This window comes from Cyprinus carpio, chromosome B8 (genome assembly GCF_018340385.1).
Source record: "Cyprinus carpio isolate SPL01 chromosome B8, ASM1834038v1, whole genome shotgun sequence".
Taxonomy (NCBI): Eukaryota; Metazoa; Chordata; class Actinopteri; order Cypriniformes; family Cyprinidae; genus Cyprinus; species Cyprinus carpio.
The window spans coordinates 24,713,595-24,737,968 of NC_056604.1; the positions used below are offsets into that span (position 1 = coordinate 24,713,595).

A 24,374-nucleotide genomic window follows, 5' to 3' on the forward strand; every position below is an offset into this window, starting at 1 on the left:
TCTGTCTGTCTGTCTGTCTGTCTGTCTGTCTGTCTATCTATCTATCTATCTATCTATCTATCTATCTATCTATCTATCTATCTATCTATCTATCCTATCTGTCTGTCTATGTGTCTGTCTGTCTGTCTGTCTATCATCTATCTATCTAATCTATCTATCTATCTCTGTCTGTCTGTCTCTCTATCTGTCTAGCTATCTATCTATCTATCTATCTGTCTGTCTGTCATGTCTGTCTATCTGTCTGTCTATATCTATCTATCTATCTATCTATCTATCTATCTGTCTGTCTATCTGTCTGTCTATGTGTCTGTCTGTCTGTCTATCTATCTATCTATCTATCTATCTGTCTATCTATCTGTCTTTCTGTCTGTCTGTCTGTCTGTCTGACTATCTATCTATCTATCTATCTATCTATCTATCTATCTATCTATCTATCTGTCTGTCTGTCTGTCTATGTGTCTGTCTGTCTGTCTGTCTATCTATCTATCTATCTGTCTATCTATCTGTCTGTCTGTCTGTCTGTCTGTCTGTCTGTCTATCTATCTATCTATCTGTCTGTCTGTCTGTCTGTCTGTCTGTCTGTCTGTCTGTCTGTCTATCTATCTATCTATCTATCTGGATTAGCAGGGATAAGTTGTGGACACACCACTTCCCTATTGGTGCAGGTGAAGGTGTGGCGACTGACAGCAGCACAGACGCTCATCTCTGACACAAGGATGTTTTACTGAGTCCAGCTCTGCCATTGCTCCACCAGCACTGATAGTTACACATCCAGACTGAAGTTCTGCCTTATAGCTGGAGATTATGTTCAGTGGACTTTTAAAGGAGGAGCCCATTCATGACCTCTCAGACTGTGGTGTGGAGCAGAGGAGAACAAAATACATCTGATCCAAACTGTAGCCCACTAGCGTGCTGAAGATTGTGCTCTTTTAAACGGGACGGGGCTCTGAGAGAGAGAGAGAGATCATGGCTGGATGTTGCATGTCTGCGGAGGAGAAGGAACGGCAGAGGATAAATCAGGAGATAGAGAAACAACTGAGGAAAGACAAGAAAGACTCGCGTAGAGAACTCAAACTACTGCTGCTGGGTAAGACGTGCTTCATAAACATGAGGAATAAGATGTTATAAAACCTTTTACTGATAGATAGATAGATAGATAGATAGATAGATAGATAGATAGATAGATAGATAGATAGATAGATAGATAGATAGATAGATAGATAGATAGATAGATAGATAGTAGTGTTGACATGTTCACAGTTATTGTGACGAACTAAACTATAATTCTTAAAAAAATTAAACTGTACTTGCAGGTAATGTAATATTGCTAAATGAAAGGCCACTTAAGTGTACGTAAAGAAAATAGACTTTCATGACTGTTTCTTACAGACTTAAGTACACTTTTAAAAAGTGCACTTTGTTGTAATGTCAAATTAAACATTTTACTTTAAACTACGTATTAAATCATTGTTTTAATTTGTTGCCATGCTTTAAAGAAGTACACTAACTTTGATGTGTTGACTACATACCGTACTAAATCGATTATAATTTAAATGTATTAATTGTAACGTCATCATTAAAAATCTGTAATTACAAATATATTTAAATGCATCACAATGCAAGGTTCAGTAGAAATTACATTATAGTATATTTTAGTTTACCATAAAAGCTCGTCAGTAAATTCAGCAGCATTTTAACCAACAGACAATAGAAAAAATCATAAAATTACATAAAGATGTACTTAAGTTTTACTTAAGTGAGTAAATAAAACATGGTAACACTATTTTAAGGTGTCCTTGTTACAGTGTACTTATACATTTAAGTACTGAGTAATATTAATTAACTACATGTACTTACTATTTGGTTGGGGTTAGGATTAGGGTTACTTGCATGTAATTATGCATAATTTATTGTTATTATAATAGTAAGTGCGTGTAACGTGTAATGATGCGTTAAAATAAAGTGTTACCAAAACACTCTTAAGTTCAACTAATTGCATTTAATATCAGTTTAAACTATAATAGGTCTACATTTGAATTGAATTCAGTTCACATTCAGTTCACACTTAAGTATATTATTTCAAAGTATGTAATTTCCTTAATCAGTATTTTTACATTATGCTAAAGTGTACAGACACAATACATCCACTGTAATTCCTGTGACAAAGTTAGACAAGCTCTAACTTAAGCTTGATGTTTTGAGGGGTCTGTATGTTTATGGATTTGCAGAAAGAAATGAATGTGTGGTTTAGCTGCTGTGGCACCGTTTTATACAGCAGTTTCTGGCCACACGGCCACTGTCTCTGTTCTTGCTATGCAAAAGCATGCAAAGCAGATCCTGCACTGAACTCTAAACAAAATTTCCTCAACAGCACTCCCTTCCCTCAACAAAACCACAGCAGATGCAGACACAGGAAAGAAGGCTTTGTCACATGTCACATGTGTGCGTGCATGTGTGGTTTGAGTTTCATTTACTTGTAACAGTCTATTGGTTCATACACACGTGTGCAGAGTGTGTGAACTGAATCAGTCTCCCAGTAGATTCATTATTACACTGACCACATTAAGAGCTGGCCCTCGAGACATGCCGAATGGAAAGGTCAAAATAAGAATCACGTTTACAATACTCCTTTTAACTGTAACTGGTGAGCAATGACTTGGTTTTCTTTATAAACATCAAACGTGAGAATGACGACATGTTTTACAGTATGGAAAACAAAATATTTGCATTTGGGACGTTTTTGGTGCTCAATAAGCGACGTAATTTCAGGTGTGACCAGTGCAAAACAATCAGCCTTTATAAACATAGTTTATTAAAAAAGGATTTGTTCTTGTTGAATGGCAGCATAGTAATATAAAACGATATGTTTGTGACAAAATGTTGTCATTAACACAAACTACTTTCCAAAAGCTATTTTTTGGAAACTTCAAAAAATGAGATTTCACAGCATATGTACCCCTTCAAGTCAAAGGTTTGGAATAATTATGATTTTTTTGTAAGTCTCTAATGCTCACTATGTCCAAAGTTAATTTATGTGATCAAAAATTTGTAATTATCACTTAATTAACAATCAGTATTAATGGTTCCTATTATTATCAATGTAGAAAAAAACATGTCTCTAGAGCAGTAAATCAGCATATTAGAATGATTTCTTAATGATCAGACTGAAGTAATGATGCTAAAAAGTCAGCTCTGCATCACATGAATAAATTAAATTTAACAATAGAATTTTCTATTGTAATAATATTTTACAATATTACTGTTTTTGCTGTATTTTTAATCAAATAAACACAGCCTTTGTTAGAAAACATAAAAATAATAATCAAATTATTCCAAATGTTTGACCATTAGTAAATTTATTCTTTAATTGATGTATAATTCATTATATTATGTATTTCCACATGAGAAAGTTACTGACATTGCATTTGAGTCACTGTGGCTTTTAAATAAAACAGATGTTTACTCATTATAATTTTGTCATAATTTATAATCTGTAATTATCTACACTGCAGACCTCCTAGCTGAATAAACATCATGGTGAAATGCATTTCTGTGACTTTCAATTGAACATTATTATAAAGCTGATACGTAAATCTCAGGACTCATGGTTTCGGATTGAACTCATTCAAATCTGGTCATTTTCATTTGTGTAAAAAATCCAATGTCGCTAGGACATTCTCAAGATGCTAATTCATGCAAAGTGGAGAATGGTTGAATGGAATTTCACAGAAGAAATTTTCATTTCAAATTTGAATTCTCATAAGCTGGACCCAAACTTTTTTGCCACACATACTGATGCCGAGTGAACTCAAAAAATCTAGTTGCCATAAATATGTCTTACAAGCCACGTTTGTATTATTACATAACAAAATATATTTTAAAAGGGATAGTTCACCAAAAAATTAAAATTCTGTCATTAATTACTCACCCTCATGTCGTTCCAAACCCATAAGACCTTTGTTCATCTTCGGAACACAATTTAAGATATTTTTGATGAAATCCGAGAGCTCTCTGTCCTCCATAGACAGCAAGGATCCTTTACACGATCAAGACTCAGAAACAAGGTGATAGTTAAAATAATCCATGTGACATCAGTGGTTCAACCATAATTTTATGAAGCTACAAGAATATTTTTTGTGCGCAAATTTAAGAAAACAAAAATAATGACTAATCTATTAGAAAATTGATCTCCTCCGTGTCACCCTATAGCGCCATTTCTGTGTCAGCAGCACCATATGCGGATAAGCTGTTTACGATGTTTATGTTGTTTACGCTTTGATCTGCATGTATAAATAACGTATCCGCATACATTTGTTGCATTCGTTGTTTACGTATGTGATACTCTCCAAAATGGCACTATAGGGTGACACAGAGGAGATGAATTGTTGAATAAATTCATTATTGTTGTTTTCTTTTTGCACAGAAAGTATTCTCGTAGCTTTGTAAAATTATGATTGAAACCCTGATGTCACATGGATTATTTTAACGATTTCCTTGTTTCTGAGTCTTGATCATGTAAGGATTATTGCTGTCTATGGAGGGTCAGAAAGCTCTCGGAATTCATCAAAAATATCTTAATTTGTGTTCTGAAGATGAACGAAGGTCTTACGTGTTTGGAACGACAGGGTGAGTAATTAACGACAGAATTTTAATTTTTGGGTGAACTATACCTTTAAATGTGATTGACTGCAAATAAATAAATAAATATTGGCTGTATTGTTGAATGTCTGATGATAAATGTTAAGTTAAAATTAATTAAACGCAAACTATCTAAGCTTTTCTTTAGTTGCAGAATTTCTTTGTATTTTTTTGCAATTCAGATTTACATTTAAATTTATTGGAATTTAAATATTATGAATGTAATTGCTGAAAAAAATCCCTCTAATGCAGCAGTCGGCAAGGACAATTTTACTCGCATTTGGCACTTCCTGAGTGACAAATTTTGAAACCCTGGCCATAACTTTTCTGTTAAATGGCTGACAAATAAAGATGTATTTTTGCTCTAAATAAAGGAATAATCTTCGAAAAAAAAAAAGTGTACTGAAGCTAGTAAAACTGAAGGAAATGTGAACTGTGAATGAGCCGTATAACATTTTCTGCAATGAGTGTGAGCACTGTCTGATTACTACAGCAGTGCCCACTAACACGGTGTGTTACACATGAGCCATCCAGAAGTGAACTTCTCTCAGACAGCTGTAAATGTGTCAAACAACAGGGGCCAGCAGTCTGTCGTTCACTTCCAGCAGAAAACACACTTAATCATTTATATCATGCCTTATTGTCTGACTGCAGAAGGCATTAATGTATAATCTCCATATGTTCACAAAGTATGTGGCTATAAGCCATTACCTCCAGAGTTAATGCTCTGCCAAAATCACTAAATCAACCTCAGAAGTCTCAATTTACTTTAAATCTGACTTGAAAAATACATACAGTACAAAGACTGCATTCTGTCAAATCATAATACCACGGCTCTGAAAAATGAAATATGATTTGTAAGTGAGTGTCTAGTGAAGCTGTGCGTTTGCTTTAGCACATGAAGAATAATGGCTTTAGTGTGGAGACTCTCACTCCACTCAGGGACTGTTTATTGGCGAAGGCAAGACAGATATTCTGCCACACGGCACTTTAAACAAAACTCACTGAAACACATACCCTACCTCAATCTTTTCTCCTCTTTCACCCATCTGTCTTCTCTAACTTTTTTATGAAAAAATAAATAAAAAAACTCCCTCCCCTTTCTCTATGTAGGTATATGTGTACATACATAAACAAATAACTTTTTGTAATCCAATTTAATAACCTTTTTTCACAATTGATTTAAATCTAGAGTTTGTAATTTCATCAAACAGAATGGCAGAACACACCCTCATCTTCCATTGGTCAGATAAACAAATAGCCACGCCCCAAACTCATGCCATTGGTTGAGCCAGTGTGACTGTCTGGGATGATCAAGAAAACAGTAATGTTTCCTTAGCACCTCAAGAGTCACAATATTTATACTTTTCAGGGAATCAACCTAAAGGAAACTGAAATATTATAAATAAAAAATGACATGCATAATAAAAGAATGAGAAAATACAGTAGTTCAGAATGAGTTTGGATGGAGTGTAGCATGTCACATATATTCCCTTCTCCTCAGTCTATTTACTGTGACATAAGACCATCTGAAATGATCCTCAGCCATAGTTGTCCTGAGTAAAGACACAGCAGCTGGAGAATATAAACACAACTCTGGCAAGCCACACGTTCAGTCGTTTCAGTCTTGTCTTGCTACAGTAGCCAAACACTAAACAGATTTACTTTTTGTTCATCTCTGGGGGAAAAATATACAAATGAGAAGCGGCCAGATTCACCTAAACATCTGAGTTATTTAATCAAAGCCACAAACCCAGAGAACAAGCCATTATAGTTGTTCATTTCTTTCCAAGAATGTTTTGAAGCATAAAGGTAATATAATAATCCCTGGATTTTGGAGTTAGTATGCTATTATTGGAACTAATGCCGATATCTATTGACGGTAATGATTTCAGAGTGAACACATTTATATATATATATATATATATATTAGTAAGATTTTGATTTTGTTTTTTCATGATTCTTTGATAAATACAAAAGTTCAAAAGAGCAGCATTTATTTAAAAATAGACATTTTTGAACATCATAAATGTATTTACTATCACTTTTGATCAATTTAATGTGTCCTTTCTGAATAAAAGTATTCATATCCTCATTTCACTCTTAGAAGAACTTGCAGTGGCACTTTGATATACAAATGCGCATGGCATATTCATATACAGTACCATGGTAATTTGTCCAAAAACATAGAAATACAACTGTAGTTTTTTCTTAGTGCAGAAGCTGAAGAATTGATTTGTCTTTTTTTTCTCTCTTGTAGGCACAGGTGAGAGTGGCAAGAGTACGTTCATTAAACAGATGAGGATCATTCATGGCTCGGGTTATACTGATGAAGATAAGAAGGACTTCATTAAGCTCGTCCACCAGAACGTGATCAGTGCCATGCAGTCCATGGTCAGAGCTATGGACATGCTCAAGATCGCCTATGCTAACTCAGAAAACCAGGTACCCCTTGACACCATCCTGCACTCTCAGAAATAAAGGTAAAAAAGCTGTCACTGGGTCAGTACCTTTTCTGAAGGTACATGTTTGTACCTAAAGGGTTCATTTTGGTTCCTTAAAGGTGCATATGAGTACTTAAAGTGTGCATTTTACAACCTAATAGGTACAAACATGTACTTTTTGAAAAGGTACTGCCCCAGTGACAGCTTTTGTACCTTTATTTCTGAGAGTGTGCCACGTCTTTAAATCAGATCAACAATGTTCCCAATCTCTGTTGCCAGGAACTGAACTTATTCTTATTTTGCTTCTTGGTACAGTTATTTATCAACTAATTCAATAATTTAATAATGAATTGGTCAAAAATGTCAAAATGTAGTTTTGTTAAACTTCACAGTCGTGCTTTTTTATGTTCACCTGTTTATTTCCTTCCAGAAGGTTTTGCGTCCTGTTTTTACACTCTGCTCCACTTTCATTAATTGGCTGTGCTCTTGACCGCACACTCTCATTGGTCCCCTGGGGAGATGCTGGTCAGTCCTGATTGGCTGTGCTTGTCTCTGCAGGCTAATGGTACACTGGTGAATGATATTGAGGTGGATAAGATCATGAGTTTGGAGGAGGCCCAGATCAGCGCCATCCGGAGTCTATGGAACGACGCTGGGATTCAGGAATGCTACGACCGCCGCCGAGAGTACCAGCTAACTGACTCTGCCAAATAGTCAGTCTTGAAATTTTTAACCAGTTCGTTCATAATCACCGCATTCTTGACATGATTAGACGTTTTGATATGTGATTGTGGTTTGGTCATATATGGTAATGGAAACTGTGCAGACCCTTGTTGAAAAAAGTACACTTTCGCATACTTATTATGGAAATAATATGCTTTAAGAGCATATACTTAAGCATACTCTTAACTGAATGTCATTTTCAATTAATTGCAAACAGCATTCTAGTTTAAATCATATTAAAAGTAGTTATGAGTGTTTTGACCCACTTAAGTAGTACTTCTTTATATGTAATTTTAATATACTTTTATGTCATTTCTATTCATTATTTAAATATATTGTAATCACACATTTGTTATGATGAAGTTGCAATTTAGTGCATTTTTAAAATATATTAACTTTAAATGTAATATAAAATATCACACTAAAGTTAAAAGTACTTTTCATGTGCTTTAGTATGTTAGTCAACACATTAAAACAAGTGTACTTTTTTAAAACATGAGAAGAGATTATTAAAACGATTTAAAATTGTACTTTAAAGTCAAATTTTTACTTTTTAATTATTTTAAAAAACTGTACTTAAGTGTGTTAAGAAACACTCATGAAAGTGAACTCTAAGTACACTTAAGTGGCATTTTATTTTAATAGTATCTTTTTTTATACGTATATATACTTTTTGGATTTTAAGCACACAAGTGCACATTCAATGCATTTAAGTGCACTTATTTTTCACAAGGTGAGGACCAGTATTAGAAGTGTGTTTTCTCTAAATATCCAGCATATCTGTCGACAAAATGTGTGGCACTGTGGTGTAAAACCCTCTGTGTGCCACATCTATGTGCTCATAACTACTGTACTACTGTTTCATCAGCTCTGGCCATGACTTGACCACAGTATTTGTTTTCATCCGTAACAGCTACCTGAGTGATCTGGATCGGATTTCAGATGCAGCGTACGTCCCCACAGAGCAGGACATTCTGAGGGTCAGGGTTCCCACCACAGGTATCATCGAGTATCCCTTCGACCTGGAGAACGTCATCTTCAGGTGAGTCCAGCACATGATTTAGTGTGCTGAAAACTTGAAAAATGCATGTGCCAAAAAATTTGTAAAATTGTGTGTAAAAGTGTAAAATCATTTTCAACAAAATATCATGTGATGAAAAACATCAAGTAAAAAGTCAAATTAACATTTTCTATAAACACTAAATAAATGTGAATGCAAACATCTTAATCATTTTTCAAGCTTGTAAATATAATATAATAAATACAATGCATTTCACACCTTGCGTGATATTTTAACAGACTTATTGATCTGGACACAATCATTTCTCTGAATGTTTCTGCACATTAGTCATGATTTCAATTTGGTGGACAAAAGATTTAGAAATATTCAAATATTTTAACAAAACGTCTTCACTGTTTATATATATATTAGTACTGTCAAACGATTAATCGCGATTAATCACATCCAAAATAAAAGTTTTTGTTTACATAATATATGTGAGTTCTGTGAATATTTATGTATATATAAACACACACACATACAGTATATATATATTTTAAATATTTACATGACTATATTCATATAATTCATATTATAAATAAATACAATTAATATATAAACAACATATTTTTCTGTAATATATACATGCATGTGTGTGTATTTATACAATATATACCAAATAAATATACACAGAACACACATATATTATGCAAACAAAAACTTGGATGTGATTAATCGCGATTTGTGTGTGTGTAATGTCTCTGTAGCTCATTTGCAGCATTACTGAATAATTGAAAGTAATCCTGATTGTAAATGCAGTTTATCAAAAGGCAACAAAGAAGTTGTTGTAACAAGTGGATTATACTGTAAGAAGATTGAAAGAAGTTTTTCAAGGATTTTGGTTTTCAAAGATGGTCATAGTTTAGTTTGGAGACCAATTCTGATTATTAACTAAGACTTTTTCCACAAAAAAACTGCTCATTTTCTTTCTAATTGTGATCAGGATGGTGGACGTCGGGGGTCAGCGATCCGAGCGCAGGAAGTGGATCCACTGCTTTGAGAACGTCACTTCCATCATCTTCCTGGTGGCTCTGAGCGAGTACGACCAGGTCCTGGCTGAATGTGACAATGAGGTCGGTGTACTTTGAGTTCATCCTCATCCAGACTGCTCCTCTGTGACTTCGTGCTCATGGCAGCTGATCGGATTTGAAACTGTCTCATGTGTTTCAGAATCGCATGGAGGAGAGTAAAGCTCTGTTTAAAACCATCATCACTTATCCTTGGTTCCAGCAGTCGTCTGTGATTCTCTTTCTTAATAAGACAGACATCCTGAAGGAGAAGATCGTGTACTCTCACCTGGCCACCTACTTCCCAGAATTCACAGGTGAGTCATTCACAAGATGCTTCTTCAGGCGACTGCTCGTGTGGCAGGAATGAATCACTTCTGAATCAGTCATTCTGGTAAAGATAAAATGCTGTGTTATTTCAATGTATTTATATATATATATATAAATAGAGCATCACATCATTGACCCACTGATCATTTTTCAGGCCCCCAAAATGACCCAAAGTCAGCCCAGGAGTTTATTCTTAAGATGTACCAGGAGCAAAACGAAGACAAAGACAAATCCATCTACTCTCACTTCACTTGTGCCACCGACACGGAGAACATCCGCTTGATCTTCGCAGCTGTGAAAGACACCATCCTCAGACACAACCTCAAAGAGTTCAACCTGGTTTAAAATCAACAACTAGGAGGACAAACCTGGTCCTGCTCTCTTCTGTTGATCTGTCGAGTAGATTTAGCTCTTACATTAGCTTTATGTTGTTCTAAGGACTTATATAAGGAAGTATCTAGGAGAATTGCCTAGTGGATTAGATGTGGACTGGGTGCCTTGAGCTACCATTACAAGGACGAACCTTCTTTTCAGTCGTGTTTAGGTCCTTTAATAGATGCATAGGTTTCATCGACAACAGATGTTGCCATTTTTGTTCTTTATGCGAGTAGAGTTTACAAAGGATGCTACTTAGGAGATTTTAAGGCACATGTAAAAATGTTTTCCTGATGTAATAGATCAAAGTCTTCAAGACTCCTTGAAGCGTTTAAAAGCAAAAAGATGGAGAAGTTTACATGTTAATATAAAAATATACTCTGGATTTAAAAAAAAAATGCCTTATGTAGTTTTAACACAAGTCAGAGTCAAGATTATACATTTGTAGAAATTAAAGTTACGAATTTAATTCAGATGTTTTTTATTTTATTATTATGTAAAAAATAATTTACTAGCTATTTTAAACTGTGGTGTTTTAGTGTCAAATTGTACATTGTAAATGATATTTATCAATTTAAACATGCATATTCCTTAAAAAATATATTTATTTCTCACAGACAATTCAGTCACAGGGCAAATTCTGAAAGTTTTCACATTTTACGCAGCCACTGAATTCAGTTTCATTATTTTACCTCAGTTTGTAACAAGTTCAAGCTGTAGTGAATACCTGAAGTGTAATGTCTGTATCTGCTTTGATAATATTTGTTAAACAAGGATATACAGTAATATGTTGTTACTCATAAAAATTCAAATAAAACAATCAAACAAAAGTCAAAATACATTTATTAAATATGCATTAGAAATGACAAGAAAATTATGAAAAAAAGTTCATGCTTTAATTATCAAAAAAAAAATAAATACACACTTCACAATAGAAAAGACATACACAGTTCACAATATTACCTCACTAACATGATTCATTTCCAATTGAAAATAAATATTTCATAAAACTGTAGAATTAGAGTATGCAGTTGCATGTGAAATAATGCACATTTTGTCCCTTCAATCATATTTATTTGAAACCTGGGAACTTGATGTGAGATCTCTTACTATTTGCTTTTATTGCTATAACCTTTATTAATATTAAAAGAGTAAAAAATGATTTTTATTTTGCTGTAAATGTACTCACCCTCAGGTCATCCAAGATGTAGATGAATTTGTTTCTTCATGGGAACAGATTTGGAGAAATGTAGCATTTCATCACTTGCTCACCAATGGATCCTCTGCAGTGAATGGGTGCCGTCAGAATAAGAGACAAAACAGCTGATAAAAACATCACAATAATCCACAAGTAATCCACACAACTCCAGTCCACCAGTTAATGTCTAGTGAAGTGAAAAGCTGCGTGTCTGTAGGAAACAAATCCATCGTTTAGGTGTTTTTAACTTAAAACCAGTCCATAATCCATAATTTTGTTTTCTCCAGTGAAAAATTCATCTTGTCTGAATCAGGAAACAAATATGCACAGATCAAGCACCATTTACAAGCCAAAACAGTTCTAAACAAATATGTGGATTTTGACTCTCATTCTGACGGCACCCATTCACTGCAACTGATGTAATGCTAAATTTCTTCAAATCTGTTTTGATGAAGAAACAAACTCATCTACATCTTGGATGACCTGAAAGTGAGCAAACATCCATTTTTTGGTTAACTATTCCTTTAAATCACTGCATTAACTATTGGCAAGATTTTCAAAAGGCTAGAGACTAAAACAAGGACTAAAGAGATACTTTATTGGTGTACATTATTTACAGGTTGCCCAAGAGGCCTCGATGAGATCAGGATCAATAAATAGGGCCGGTTTTGATTTCATGTCAACTTTAATGTCATTGACATTCATTGAAAAAAAAAAAAAAAAGGACAACAACAGCTTTATTGTAAAGTGAAATAAAAAACAGTTGCATATTTGTGTTATATTACAGTTCTTCAGTAACGCAGTGAGACATAAAGCAGTCAAGAAGCCATCAAAGAATTAATTAGAATTAATATAGAATTAATTAAACAGACACTGAGAAACAAAATACCATTTCATGCAAAGCCAGATATTAAAAAAATATCCCTGCTCTCCTGTACATACAGTAAGAGATTCCCATTTTCAAACATTCCTGGTCATTTCTGTTTAAATGTGACATGCATTCCCACGTGTAAAGACAAATAAAATACATACAGTGTATTGGTCTTTATTAATGTGTATAAAATGACACCTTAATTTACATTTTAGTGTGGCTTTAGTTAAGAGACGTGTTTCGAGTCGCTGAAAAGCATGTAGAGGCACGTTATAAAGACTTATATGTAAATGAGTTTGGTGTTCAAGCAAATAAGGAATTTTGACAGATTGAGCTCAGACAATATAATGTAAACCGAACACACCAACACACAGTCTAACAGTCATTACCAGTGTGGTATTCAGTGTTTAGTGAATGACTGTTGCATTATGGGTATAATGTGAAGTGGCACACTGCAAAAGCAGCATAAAGGCACACAGCAGAGAGCAGGATCTTCATATGTCGCTTTAACTGTCCTTACTTCGGCAGACTTTCCCTGGCATCTTCCAGCTTGGCAAGAACCCACTGAGAATGACAGAAATGCATGATTTAAATTAATGCACAGGTACTAACCTTTACAGGCTATTTTATCTACACTTAGCTGCGAAAAATCATAAATGTGGTAGACAAAAATTTTAGTGAGAAATTGAACTCTTAAAGGGATAGACCACTCAAAAATGACAATGTTTTACACAACCTCAAGCCATCTTAGGTGTATATGACTTTCTTTTTTCAGATGAATACAATCAGAGTTATATTAAAAATGTCCTGGCTCTTCCCAGCTCTATAATGGCAGTGAATGGGTGTTGAGATTCTGAAGCCCAAAAAGTGCATCCGTCCATCATAAAAAGTGGTCCACATGGCTCCGAGGGGTTGATAAAGGCCTCCTGAACTGAATCAATGCATTTGTGAAAGAAAAATATTCTTATCTAAAACTTTATCAGGCATAATCTCTAGCTTCTACTAACTGTCGTACTCGTGTTTACGAGAGAATTGCGTTCCAGCGATGATGTAGGATGCAGGCATAGCGTAAGCTCCGGTAAGAATATTCTAGTCTCACAAGAACAAAATTTTGTTTACAGCAAAGGAAAACCAGTCTCCTCTTGGCTTGTATCGGATGTCCGATTTTCTCACCAGAGCTTACGCTACGTCGACGTCTTCGTCATCCGTTGGACGGCACTCTCTCGTGAATGCGAGTATGAAAGTTAGCGGAAGCTAGAGATTATGGTTTATAAAGTTTTAAATATGGATATTTTTCTTAAAAACATCTTTGTGCTTCAGAAGGCCTTTATTAACCCCCCGGAGCCATGTGGAGCACTTTATATGATGGATGGACGAACTTTATTGGATTTCAAAATCTCGACACCCATTCACTGCTATTATAAAGCTTGAAAGAACCAGGACATTTTTTAATATAACTCCAATTGTATTTATCTGAAAGAAGAAAGTCATACAGTATACACCTAGGATGGCCTGAGGGTGAGTAAATCACGGGGTAATTTCCAGTTTTGGATAAACAAACTAATATGACAATATCTAAAGAATAACTCACTGATTTATAAATAAATTACCTCAGGTTTCAAAATGAATGGACATGACAGTATCACATGGTCAAAGAAAAATCTAATTCACTTTTTTAAGTGTCTATTGTATTATTATACACTTTGCAAATGGTCTTGAAGAAAAGCCATGTATGAAGGGATTCATGGTAATTTGCGGTCTTAAAGGGCACCATCGAAAGTGGGCGATACTCACAAGGTCGTTCCAAATAAAAGTAAGCAACCAAATGCTTTTTGTGGCTATTTCACAAGGTCATTAGCGAAGGGTACATGTAAGTGTCAAATTTAAGGTTTACAACCTTGTTTAAGAACAAATATAATTTATTACCATATATCAATACAGATTAAGCCATTTTGCAAATCTTGTTTTTCTGTGCCCGATTTTAAGACCTCTTAAATGGATAATTAAGACTTTTCTTATGTCATTTAAAATATTTAAGACTTAAAGATCTGCTGGGACCATGTTAATGATCCTGACTGGTGTGCACTAGTGATCCTCACTATGAATGGATTTGGCCCTCAGTTTAGAACAACTCTACAACCATCATCCAAATGAGTTGAAGAATTCATCCACTTTCTGCCTAAATAATCATTGTGCTCCATGTGAAGATACCAGTTCATGAACTAACTTCCACTATTTGTTTACAGCAGCAAAAATGTGCAACTGTACCTTTGCTAGTTCTGGAGTTTTGAAATTGATGATCTTCCCAAACTCTTTGGCATGAAACACTGATTTGACTCGCTCCTGTGAAAATCAAAACAAGATCAATCACATTCTCATCCTAATAAAAGAAATCCTTGTTCAGGAGCTATTTCATTTGTTAATATTTTTAATGCTCTCTCCCTGCCCACATGGCCTTGATTATCTCATTACAAAATAAAAGTCCTTTCAAAGGTGAAAGATATGATTATGTAAGAAAGAACAATAATACAAGGGTTAACTAGCTTAACTACTTGGGTTAAGTTTTAGGGTTAGTACCTTATCATAGTATAAGTACATACTATATACACATGTAAAACAGGACTATAAATTAAAGTGCTAAACATAAATATTTGCATATTTAGAATAATATGCACAATAAGCCCAGCGACCAGTGCGATTTAGAATTAATGTTGTTTATAAATGCACATAAAATCAAACTCTGTGTTACGTATGATGATGTACCTTCGCTTCTATACGCAGTCTCCTGCCCTCCACAATCATGGGTGCTTTGGTAAACTCATCAAACAGATACTGCCACTCACACGTCAGCTGCCCAAATGTCCCCTTAGTCACGAAAAATATCCCCCTGAAAGAAGAAAATCATTAAGAAAGAAGAAGAAAGATTTTTACTGAAACTGATTTTCATCAGTCTGAATGAATACAATCCAAATTTAGTTTGTAAGATGGAAATAAACATGCATCATGGCATGGCACATGTGCACGGTATTTTTAAGCTCAATAATAGCTAAAAAAATTATTTTGACTAGAGCTCAGGGTGTTTACATGAAGGCTTTTATAAACTGAAGCCAAACAGCTGTGACATGCTTAATGCTATTCGTGCATGCTTAAAACCAAAATACCCATTCATCTAAATGTGCCCATGTGCCACTGCCCATGAGGGGTTTGTATAATTCACCTACCTTTTAGTGATCATCAGGAAATCTGATTCGTTCACCTTAGCATGAGCAAAGTATCTGTACTTGGCAAACCGTCCGTTTTCAACATTCTGCAAACCAAATGGAGAAACCCATTAATATATAAACACAATCTGGAGAACTTCTACAATCAAATGTTTTCTGGCCATCATGTTCCTGAGATATGGTGATGGAGTGAGTATAATGATGACAAGACACACAGTGGCAACAAAACTTCAAAATCACCTACTCATAGGGATCCAACGATTCACTCAACTCTTTGTCTGTGCTCTTTCCATTTAAAATTAGAAGCAACCACTGCATTTTAATCATGATCCAAACAAAGATGCTGCATACATCAATATGGGCAGTTTTTAATCTAAATTAGATTGTATAATTTCGAAATTTGTAGCAAAAATAGAATGATTTGACTTGAGTTTTGTAAAACTATACATAAAAAAATCTGCATGAAACAGAAACAGCAGACGAGCTGAATGAGACGCAGATTCACTCTCTGCCAGCAGGTGGTGCTTAAAGCGTTTCCTTGGTTTCCGCTGTAAACAAAGCAGCGCTGCACTTATTAACTTTAATATGCATTATACAGAGGCAAGATGAAAAGAAAAAAATACCATCTAAAGTTTTCTAAAGACAGTAAGTTCCCCTCAGACATGCATTCATATAAACTCCTACACCTTATTGAATCACAATTTATTTAGCATCTCAACCGATTTGAATCGTCACATATTTACCACATATACCTACTCATCTTCATATACATTGCACTAGTTTCGGGACTCTTAAAACCATTTTTTATTTAGTTCTAAAGCACTTTCACATTGCCTCTAGTTCTGACTGGTGTGTTTGAACCTGCTCTGGATGCGAGAATGCAAATTTCTAAAATTTCCCTAGTAAAAATGTCTAGGAAAGAAAAGAATTTAATGCAAAATTTAAGCAAAGGTTTAGTCACTACGTTTTCTAAAGAGACTAATGTCACAGTACACACCCTTGCTCCTTCACAACTTGCGTCTATAAATCAACGAAATGCGATGTCATTTGCAATGCATTGTGGGATTGATGGGTGTGGAATGGGTTAATGATGAAAAATGCACTTGGAAACAGACTTTATTGAGGAAAAATGACAGATGATGGGGTGGGACAACAATTTAGAAGGAATAAAACCAAGATTCATAAATCATAAAACAGCAATATTTACATTTCAAATATATTAACTACTCTATCAGCGTAAACACATTGTAAATTATTCTGATTTTAGATGCAAATTACACAAACAAACTGAACATTTATTGAAAACCCTGAGAAAAAGACACGTTTTCCTCATCAGTGTCAGAGCTATTCATCTGAGAGAGGGCCGCTCTGCTCTGTGAACATGACAAGAGAGGAGAGCTGCGGTCAGCGTGATGTTAATGTGAACACCAGCACAGGCTGTGTACTAACCCAGAAACACTAACACTACCAATACTAGTACAGCTAACACTACTGAGATGATGTCTGCAGCTCCTGCAGTTGGTCTGGTGTTGGTCTGTTGGGAATTACATAAGTAGTTTTACATAATGACTTACATAATTTGATTTTGTGAGTTAATTTAATATTTTAGATTGTTTGTTTTTACATTTTAGTTTACTGTTTTTCTAACATAAGAATAGAAATGTATAATACTATGTAGTTTTACTAGGAAGTTTTACACATATATCCTGTACAATCTCTGTTATTATTTCAAATATTAACACCTCTTTAATATCTGATGATACAATTTCAAACCCTTGGCCCATGTTGGTCTGTTTGGTGCCTGTTGTGTTCTGGATGCTGTGATGCTTCTTAACTAGTTTAACCAGCGAGGCTTCCTTGCTCAACCAGCTCACCAGAAAGACTGGTCAGGTTGACCAGCTTCACCATCTAAACACATTCTAAGCCACAATCTAGACTAATATAAAACCAGCCTGGACAAGCATGAAAATTCATAATCCATGGTTGTTTAATGACAATGGTGGTTGTTTAAGGAAATGGCAAAGAATTTTGCAAGTAAATCAGAAATCTTGTTTTTGTATATTAACGATATATGTACAATATATACTGAATGTTATGAATAACCTTAACTCATTATCTGACAATTATATATTAAAATATAATATGTGAAAAATTCAACAAAAACCCAGCTTAAGTCATTTTTTGGTGATTTACTTTTTCTATATAAAATCATCCTTCATAAGGTAAAGAACATTCTGTGGAAATGTAACATTGATATATTTATTACTGACGAAGACCATGTCAAAGATTGAAATTATACTGAAATGAATGGTTGAAATCAAACTTGTTATTTCATAATTAGATTTTGAGACTTTAGCCTGGATTTCACAGAGAGGGTCACATATATTAGACTTTACGTTTAATTACAAGTTTTTTATTATTTAAAAAAAGATATTGTTTTTAATCAGCAACAATGCATAAAACTGTCAAAAGTGTCAGGAAAGACTTTTAAAAAGTTAGGAATGATTTCTATAATATTTTTTTAAAAATGCTGTTCTTATGAACTGAGCAGTGAAACTGTTTTCAAAATTGATAATAATGTTTCTTGAGCAGCAAATGAAGCATTAAAATGAAGGATTATGTGACACTGAAGACTGGAGTAATGATACTGAAAATTCAGCTTTGCATCACAGGAATAAACTACATTTTACAATATCTTCAAATTTTTTACAATTCTAATAATATTTCATAATATTGCTGTTTTTAGTGTATTTTTGATTATATAAATGCAGCTTTGGTGTGACTTATTTTTTGATGTTTTCATTTGTAATATGAAGGCTGCTGTCACTGTTGAACATGTCAACTACCCATTTCCGTTTTTTTATAATCTTGTCAATTCCTATTATTTTTTTAATGCATCGCCATTTTCTTGAACACCAGGAGTGTGTCGGCAGGAAGTGAAGTGTCATGCATCACCTGCAGCATCTGGCTGCCTATGCCCTCTCTCTCCTTATACGGCCGGATGACTCCATCCTCATGGATGAAACGAGGAGGACGTAAACTCTCCACATCCTGAGATGTCTCCGCAGCTCTGCATTCAAATCAGGCCAGAAAACACATCACACTCATGGACTAACACAGACTCTTTCCTAAGCATCACACACAGATACACAGACATATTCAGAGACCTTTTGATGCCTTGAAAGGTGCTGCTGGCCATGTCAATGATGCCCCCTGTTGGTCTGGTCAGAGCTCCGACCAAACCTTTGCCCACACCCTTAAAGAAACCCGCCGCTCCTTCCCTCTGAGCTCCTACAGGAACACACACACACACATGAGATGCCTATTAAACTGGATTCTTGACAGTGAAATACTGCCAGATAACTGAACATCTTTACCTTTAATGGGTTTAGTCACAATGCCTGTGATGCCGCTCACAAACCCCTGTGTGACGAGGAGAAGAGTTCATATTAACAGACTGACAAACAAAACTGATAAGGGAACTGTGGGGTGTTCATGAGTTGATAAAAATCTAATAAAAAACAAAATCTTTAAAACATAAATTTAAAGGCAAATCATTTTAACATAATAACAAACAAAAACAAAACATTAAAAGTTTAAATAATTTATTTGTTTATATGCATGTTGTGACCATTGACCAACACTTCAACGTGAAGGTGAAGTTCAACATTAAAAACTTGCCATTATGTCAATCCAAACCTGTATGATGTACTATATTTTGCACATCATAAAAAAAAAAAGATATTTTGAAGAATGTTGAGAACCAAACCGTTTCAGTTCCCTTTTACTTCCATTAAATATACGAGGAAAAAAAAAAAACTATAGTATTTCAATGAGAACCGAAACTCTTTGGTTACCGAATTTTGTTTAAGTCAAACAGGTCTGAAGCAATGTAAGGCTGAGTAAATGATTAATTAAACTTGTTGTTGAATTATAAGTTAGGTCAAAGTTTCTGTCTGTTAACTCACAGAGACGAGTCCCTTCCCTCCTCGTGTCAGGCCTTCTCTCAGTCCGCTGGGCTGCTTGTTCATGGCCTCGCGTCTCTTCTGCTGATACTCCTCATCCATGGTCATGGCGGCCACACCTTTAGCCATCGCTCCCGTGATCCGAGACGCCGCTCCGGCCAGACCGCCTGAGAGGACAAGAGACGGACGGCTCGGAATTTAAGTGGAACAAGATTGATATGAGCCTCATGTGACAACTTTTGATTGAAGAGTTCATGACTGCATAGATCACTCACAATAATAGTGTATTATTGAATACAGCAAAAAGAGAGTACGCACCCACAGCTCCTCCAACCAGAGCCTTCACACCGAGTGCCATGCCCTCCACAAACTCCTCTGGTCCCTGTATGGCACCCTGACAAACCAACATTCAGTCTTATTTTTATATCAAGATACTATTAACAGTTTTTTAATAAATACATTTTTTTTGTATTCTCTGTTTTCATTTTAATTTCAGTTAAAGATTAAGTAATTTTTATGTGTTTTTGTCAGTTTTATTATTATTATTAATATTTTTATTCTTTTTTATTTCAATTTTAGTTTTAGTTTGTACATGAAAATGAGAAATGATGCTTTGGCAGCTAGCTAAAATAAAATATATATTTTTGGTATTTTATTTATATTATGTTCCACTTAATATTTATTTTATTTCAAGTACCTAAAATGTTTTTGATGGTTTTAATTTTAGTCAACTATAATGACATTAACATAACAATAACCAGTAGTAAATAATTATAGTTGTGTTCAATAAAGAATATATGGAAGGCCGTTTCCGCCACAGAATTAAAAAATAAAACAAGGTAATTGCAACTTTTTATATCACAATTCTATCCCAGAATTGCAAGTTTATATCTTACAATTCTGATTTTATAAAATGCAATTTTATAAAGTAAAAATTGCGAGATATATAGTCACAATTGCAAGATATAAAGTCGCAATTCTGAGTTTTTTTTCTCACAATTCTGACTTTATAACTCGCAACTCTGAGAAAAATAGAAAGTCAGAATTCTGAGATATAAACTCGCAATTGTGAGAATTCTGGCGTGATATAAAAAAGTCAAAACTGTTAGATAAAAAGTCGCAATTACCTTTTTTTTATTACCAATTTTTTTATTTATTGGCGGAAATGTGCTTCCATATAAGAACAAGTCATGTGTGTTTGTTTCAAATTTATTTTTGAAAACTGTCACTTCAGAGGGCCACATATTCTTTATCTTAACAATCCTATCAAAAGAGTTGAAGTTTCACCTGATAAGGCTCATAAAAGAAGGCCTCGACGCCTTCAGACAGACCGCGGATCAGTCCGAAAGGATTCCCGAGGACATCTAAACCCAAAACCAGAACATACATCTGCTTGATAGCCTGAAACAAACAGCACACAAGCACAGACAAATGAATGCATATGTTTAAAACACACTGAAATCACAAGTAGTTGGTGAATGTTAAAGGTGAAAGCTCACCTGTTTGGAGTAATGGCGGATGACCTCCGACTGCAGCTGCTGAGTGGTGCGGAACTGGTACGTCAGCTCAAAAAACGCAAGTCTGGCGAAAGACAGGACACAAATGTAAGCATTTCCAATAAAATAGATTTCTAAGTAATAAATATACAATTCAACATCACATAAGAGAATTTGTATGTACTGTATGCAGTGGCATACTACTCATAATAATGTGTGCAAACTGTACACAGTGTATAATTTAGTATGTGTGGAATATCCACTAAACCTACTACTTTTGCCAAAATGTGAAATACAGAATCAGACCACACTACACTGGGTACGGTGCCCTTGTTTTGATCTTGCCTTTCTTATTTTACAAACCTGAACTACCAACAAAAGTAACCACATTAATTTCTGAAAAGACAACTGGATAAAACTTGATACGTTATATAATAATTTGACAAGCAATTTATTATTACACCCTACATATTGCATACTGTTTCATATACATTTTTATAATGAATTAAGCAGCTCATTGTTATTATCATTAATACTAAAACCAACTAAATTAACTAAAAGAATGAAAATGTTAACTAAAATAAAGCTGAAATAAAATATATGAGATGAAAAACTGCCTTGGCAATTAAGATGAAAGCACTAAAAATACTAGGTGGAAATAAATAACTAAAACGCCAAAGTAATACTAAATGTAAATAACAAATAAACTAAAACTAAATAGTAACATTTAAAAAAATCCAAATTAAAAAAAGCACAAAAACGACTTAAAATTCACAAAAATGTATTCAAAGATATTTCATTCAAAATATATAAATAAATAATACTTGCATTCAATATATACATAATATAAAAGCATAACATAATGCTTGTCTAATATTGAATCCTCGTTGCTTATGCACAGGTTTGCTCCCTTGACACACAGTTCTAGCTTGTTTTGGTCTTTCCACTAGAGGGCAGTGTGACAGCAAAAAAACTGAAGTGAAGAGTGTTTAGTTCACACCATCTAACCACATGTGAAATCCAGAAAAACCCATGTGTGAAGTGAGGGTTTGGCTGGGCAGACCGGAATGAGGAACTACAAGGATTTCCTGCCGCAGTGAGAGTGAGTGTAAGTACTTGAAGAGGACGTCTTGAGCGTCAGTGAGTGTTGCTCCAATGCTCTTCAGCAGGAGGTTGAGAGACTGGACGGGAATGACCTCTGTCTCGCGCTCTTTCTTATTCCCGTCTTCACCACCGGTGCTCAGAGAGAAACTCAAGTGAAGCTGCCCCACAGAAACACAGTTACACACTACACTGTATACTCACAATGTGTTGAACAAAACTGTCTTCAGTTGGTTTGTCATGAATATTAAAGGGATAGTTCACCCAAAAATGAAAATTTGCTTGTGTTTTACTCACCTTCGAGGCATCCTAGGTGTATATGACTTTCTTCTTTCAGACAAATCCAATTGGATTTATATTAAAAATTGTCCTGGCTATTCCAAGCATTATCATTGCAGTGGGTGGGTGTTTCTGTTCAACAGTCCAAAACACGTCAAATAAAGTGCGTGCATCCATAATAAAATGTGCCTCAATGGCGTTTTTGTAAGTAAAATATCCATATTTCAAAGGTAATAAACACTTTTCTCTCACTTCTGCTGACTGTCGTAGGTGGAAGCTGTTCCAACGGATGACGTAGGATGCGCGCCTGTGAGATATGCTAGTCTTATGAGTTTGTTTACAGGAGCAAAGGAAGCAAAGCTTCCTTACTATAGCAAAGGAAAACCAGTCTCCTCTTGGTTTATATCAACATCCTCCGACATTTTTCTTTACAAATCCTCTGTTTGCACTTCTAATTTATGACCGGTGTTTTGTTTTGTTCTCTCCACGTTCGTCACTAATCATCCACCCGGAACTGGTTCTGCTTTTCACAGTTAGATGAGGTGAGAGAGACGTGTTTATAACATTTTAAATATGGATATTTTTCTTACAAAAACGCATTGATTCGTTACAGGAGGCCATTATTCACCCCCTGGAGCCATGTGAGGCACATTTTATTATGGATGCACGCACTTTATTTGACGTCTTGTGGACTGATGATAAAAAGCATCCGCCCATGCAATGATTGAGCTTAGAAGTGCCAGGAGAATTTTTAATATAACTCCGATTGGATTCGTCTGAAACAAGAAAGTCATATACACCTAGGATGCCTCGAGGGTGAGTAAAACACAGGCTAGTTTTCAGGTTATGGTGAACTAACCCTTTAAGCCTTTATTTCTGTGTTTGTGTGGTTACACTGAATTGGACAGAGGCTTTGGAAACTGACCTTGATGGGCGAGATGTGGAAGTACTCGTACAGGCTGATAGGTGACGTGTCTGTCGCTGAACTATGATTCAACTCAGTCTTCAGATAATCAATGTCCTTCTCAAACAACTCCACCTGCAGTACAACACCACACACATACAACAACAGATCAATACACTAGCATTCAAAAGTTTGGGGTCGGTAAGATTATTATGCTCACCCAGGCTGCATTTATTTGATCAAAAATACAGAAAAAAGTAATTTTGTGAAACATTATTTTCATTCAAAATAATTTCCTTCTATTATAAAAAAAATTAAAATTAAACCTATTATTTTAAATCAAAGCTGAAATTTCAGCATCACTACTCCAGTCTTGAGTGTCACATGATCCTTCAGAATTCATTCTAATATACTGATTTGAAACAGAAAGTTCAAAAGAACTGCATTCCTAAAAATACTAAATGTATAAATAAAATACAGAAATATAAAAAATATCTTGTAACACTGTAAATCTGTTACCGTCACTTTTGTTTAATTTAATGCATTGTTGAATAAAAGTATTAATTTCTTTAAAAAAAAAACTTTCAGGCTCCAAATTTTGAATGGCAGTATATGTAATATAAAATATACTGTAATCACAAAGAGTGTGGATGAATTAGATGGAGAAGTCTATTATAAATAGGTTAAATGCACAGCACCAATTCCGAGTATGGGTTACCATACTTGCCAAATGTCATAACTTTCATTTTCACTTTCAATAGA

At 34.8% G+C, this 24,374-nt stretch overlaps 2 protein-coding genes across 6 annotated transcripts in view; one reads left to right on the plus strand and one right to left on the minus strand.

Annotated features, from left to right (window-relative positions):
* Nucleotides 1-670: 670 nt before the first annotated feature.
* LOC109106516 (guanine nucleotide-binding protein subunit alpha-14-like) lies at nt 671-11,401 on the plus strand. The gene is made up of 7 exons (XM_042730217.1): nt 671-1,087; nt 6,899-7,083; nt 7,641-7,795; nt 8,719-8,847; nt 9,809-9,938; nt 10,036-10,189; nt 10,357-11,401. Exons 1-7 carry the CDS (start codon nt 967-969, stop codon nt 10,545-10,547), a joined length of 1,065 nt encoding a protein of 354 aa, XP_042586151.1. The 5' UTR covers nt 671-966; the 3' UTR covers nt 10,548-11,401.
* Nucleotides 11,402-12,352: 951 nt separating this feature from the next.
* Nucleotides 12,353-24,374, minus strand: part of LOC109106517 (vacuolar protein sorting-associated protein 13A-like) — a 65,172-nt gene continuing 53,150 nt past the window's right edge. For all 5 annotated transcript variants that reach the window (XM_042730223.1, XM_042730221.1, XM_042730219.1 and 2 more), the window contains 13 exons: nt 23,634-23,747; nt 22,445-22,590; nt 21,332-21,413; nt 21,120-21,233; nt 20,151-20,226; nt 19,836-19,999; nt 19,245-19,290; nt 19,035-19,158; nt 18,823-18,937; nt 15,868-15,953; nt 15,410-15,533; nt 14,915-14,989; nt 12,353-13,210 (listed from right to left, as the gene is read on the minus strand). In XM_042730223.1, the coding sequence (XP_042586157.1) occupies nt 13,163-13,210; nt 14,915-14,989; nt 15,410-15,533; nt 15,868-15,953; nt 18,823-18,937; nt 19,035-19,158; nt 19,245-19,290; nt 19,836-19,999; nt 20,151-20,226; nt 21,120-21,233; nt 21,332-21,413; nt 22,445-22,590; nt 23,634-23,747 (1,314 nt within the window). In that variant the 3' untranslated portion in view covers nt 12,353-13,162. The remainder of the gene's footprint in view (nt 13,211-14,914; nt 14,990-15,409; nt 15,534-15,867; nt 15,954-18,822; nt 18,938-19,034; nt 19,159-19,244; nt 19,291-19,835; nt 20,000-20,150; nt 20,227-21,119; nt 21,234-21,331; nt 21,414-22,444; nt 22,591-23,633; nt 23,748-24,374) is intronic.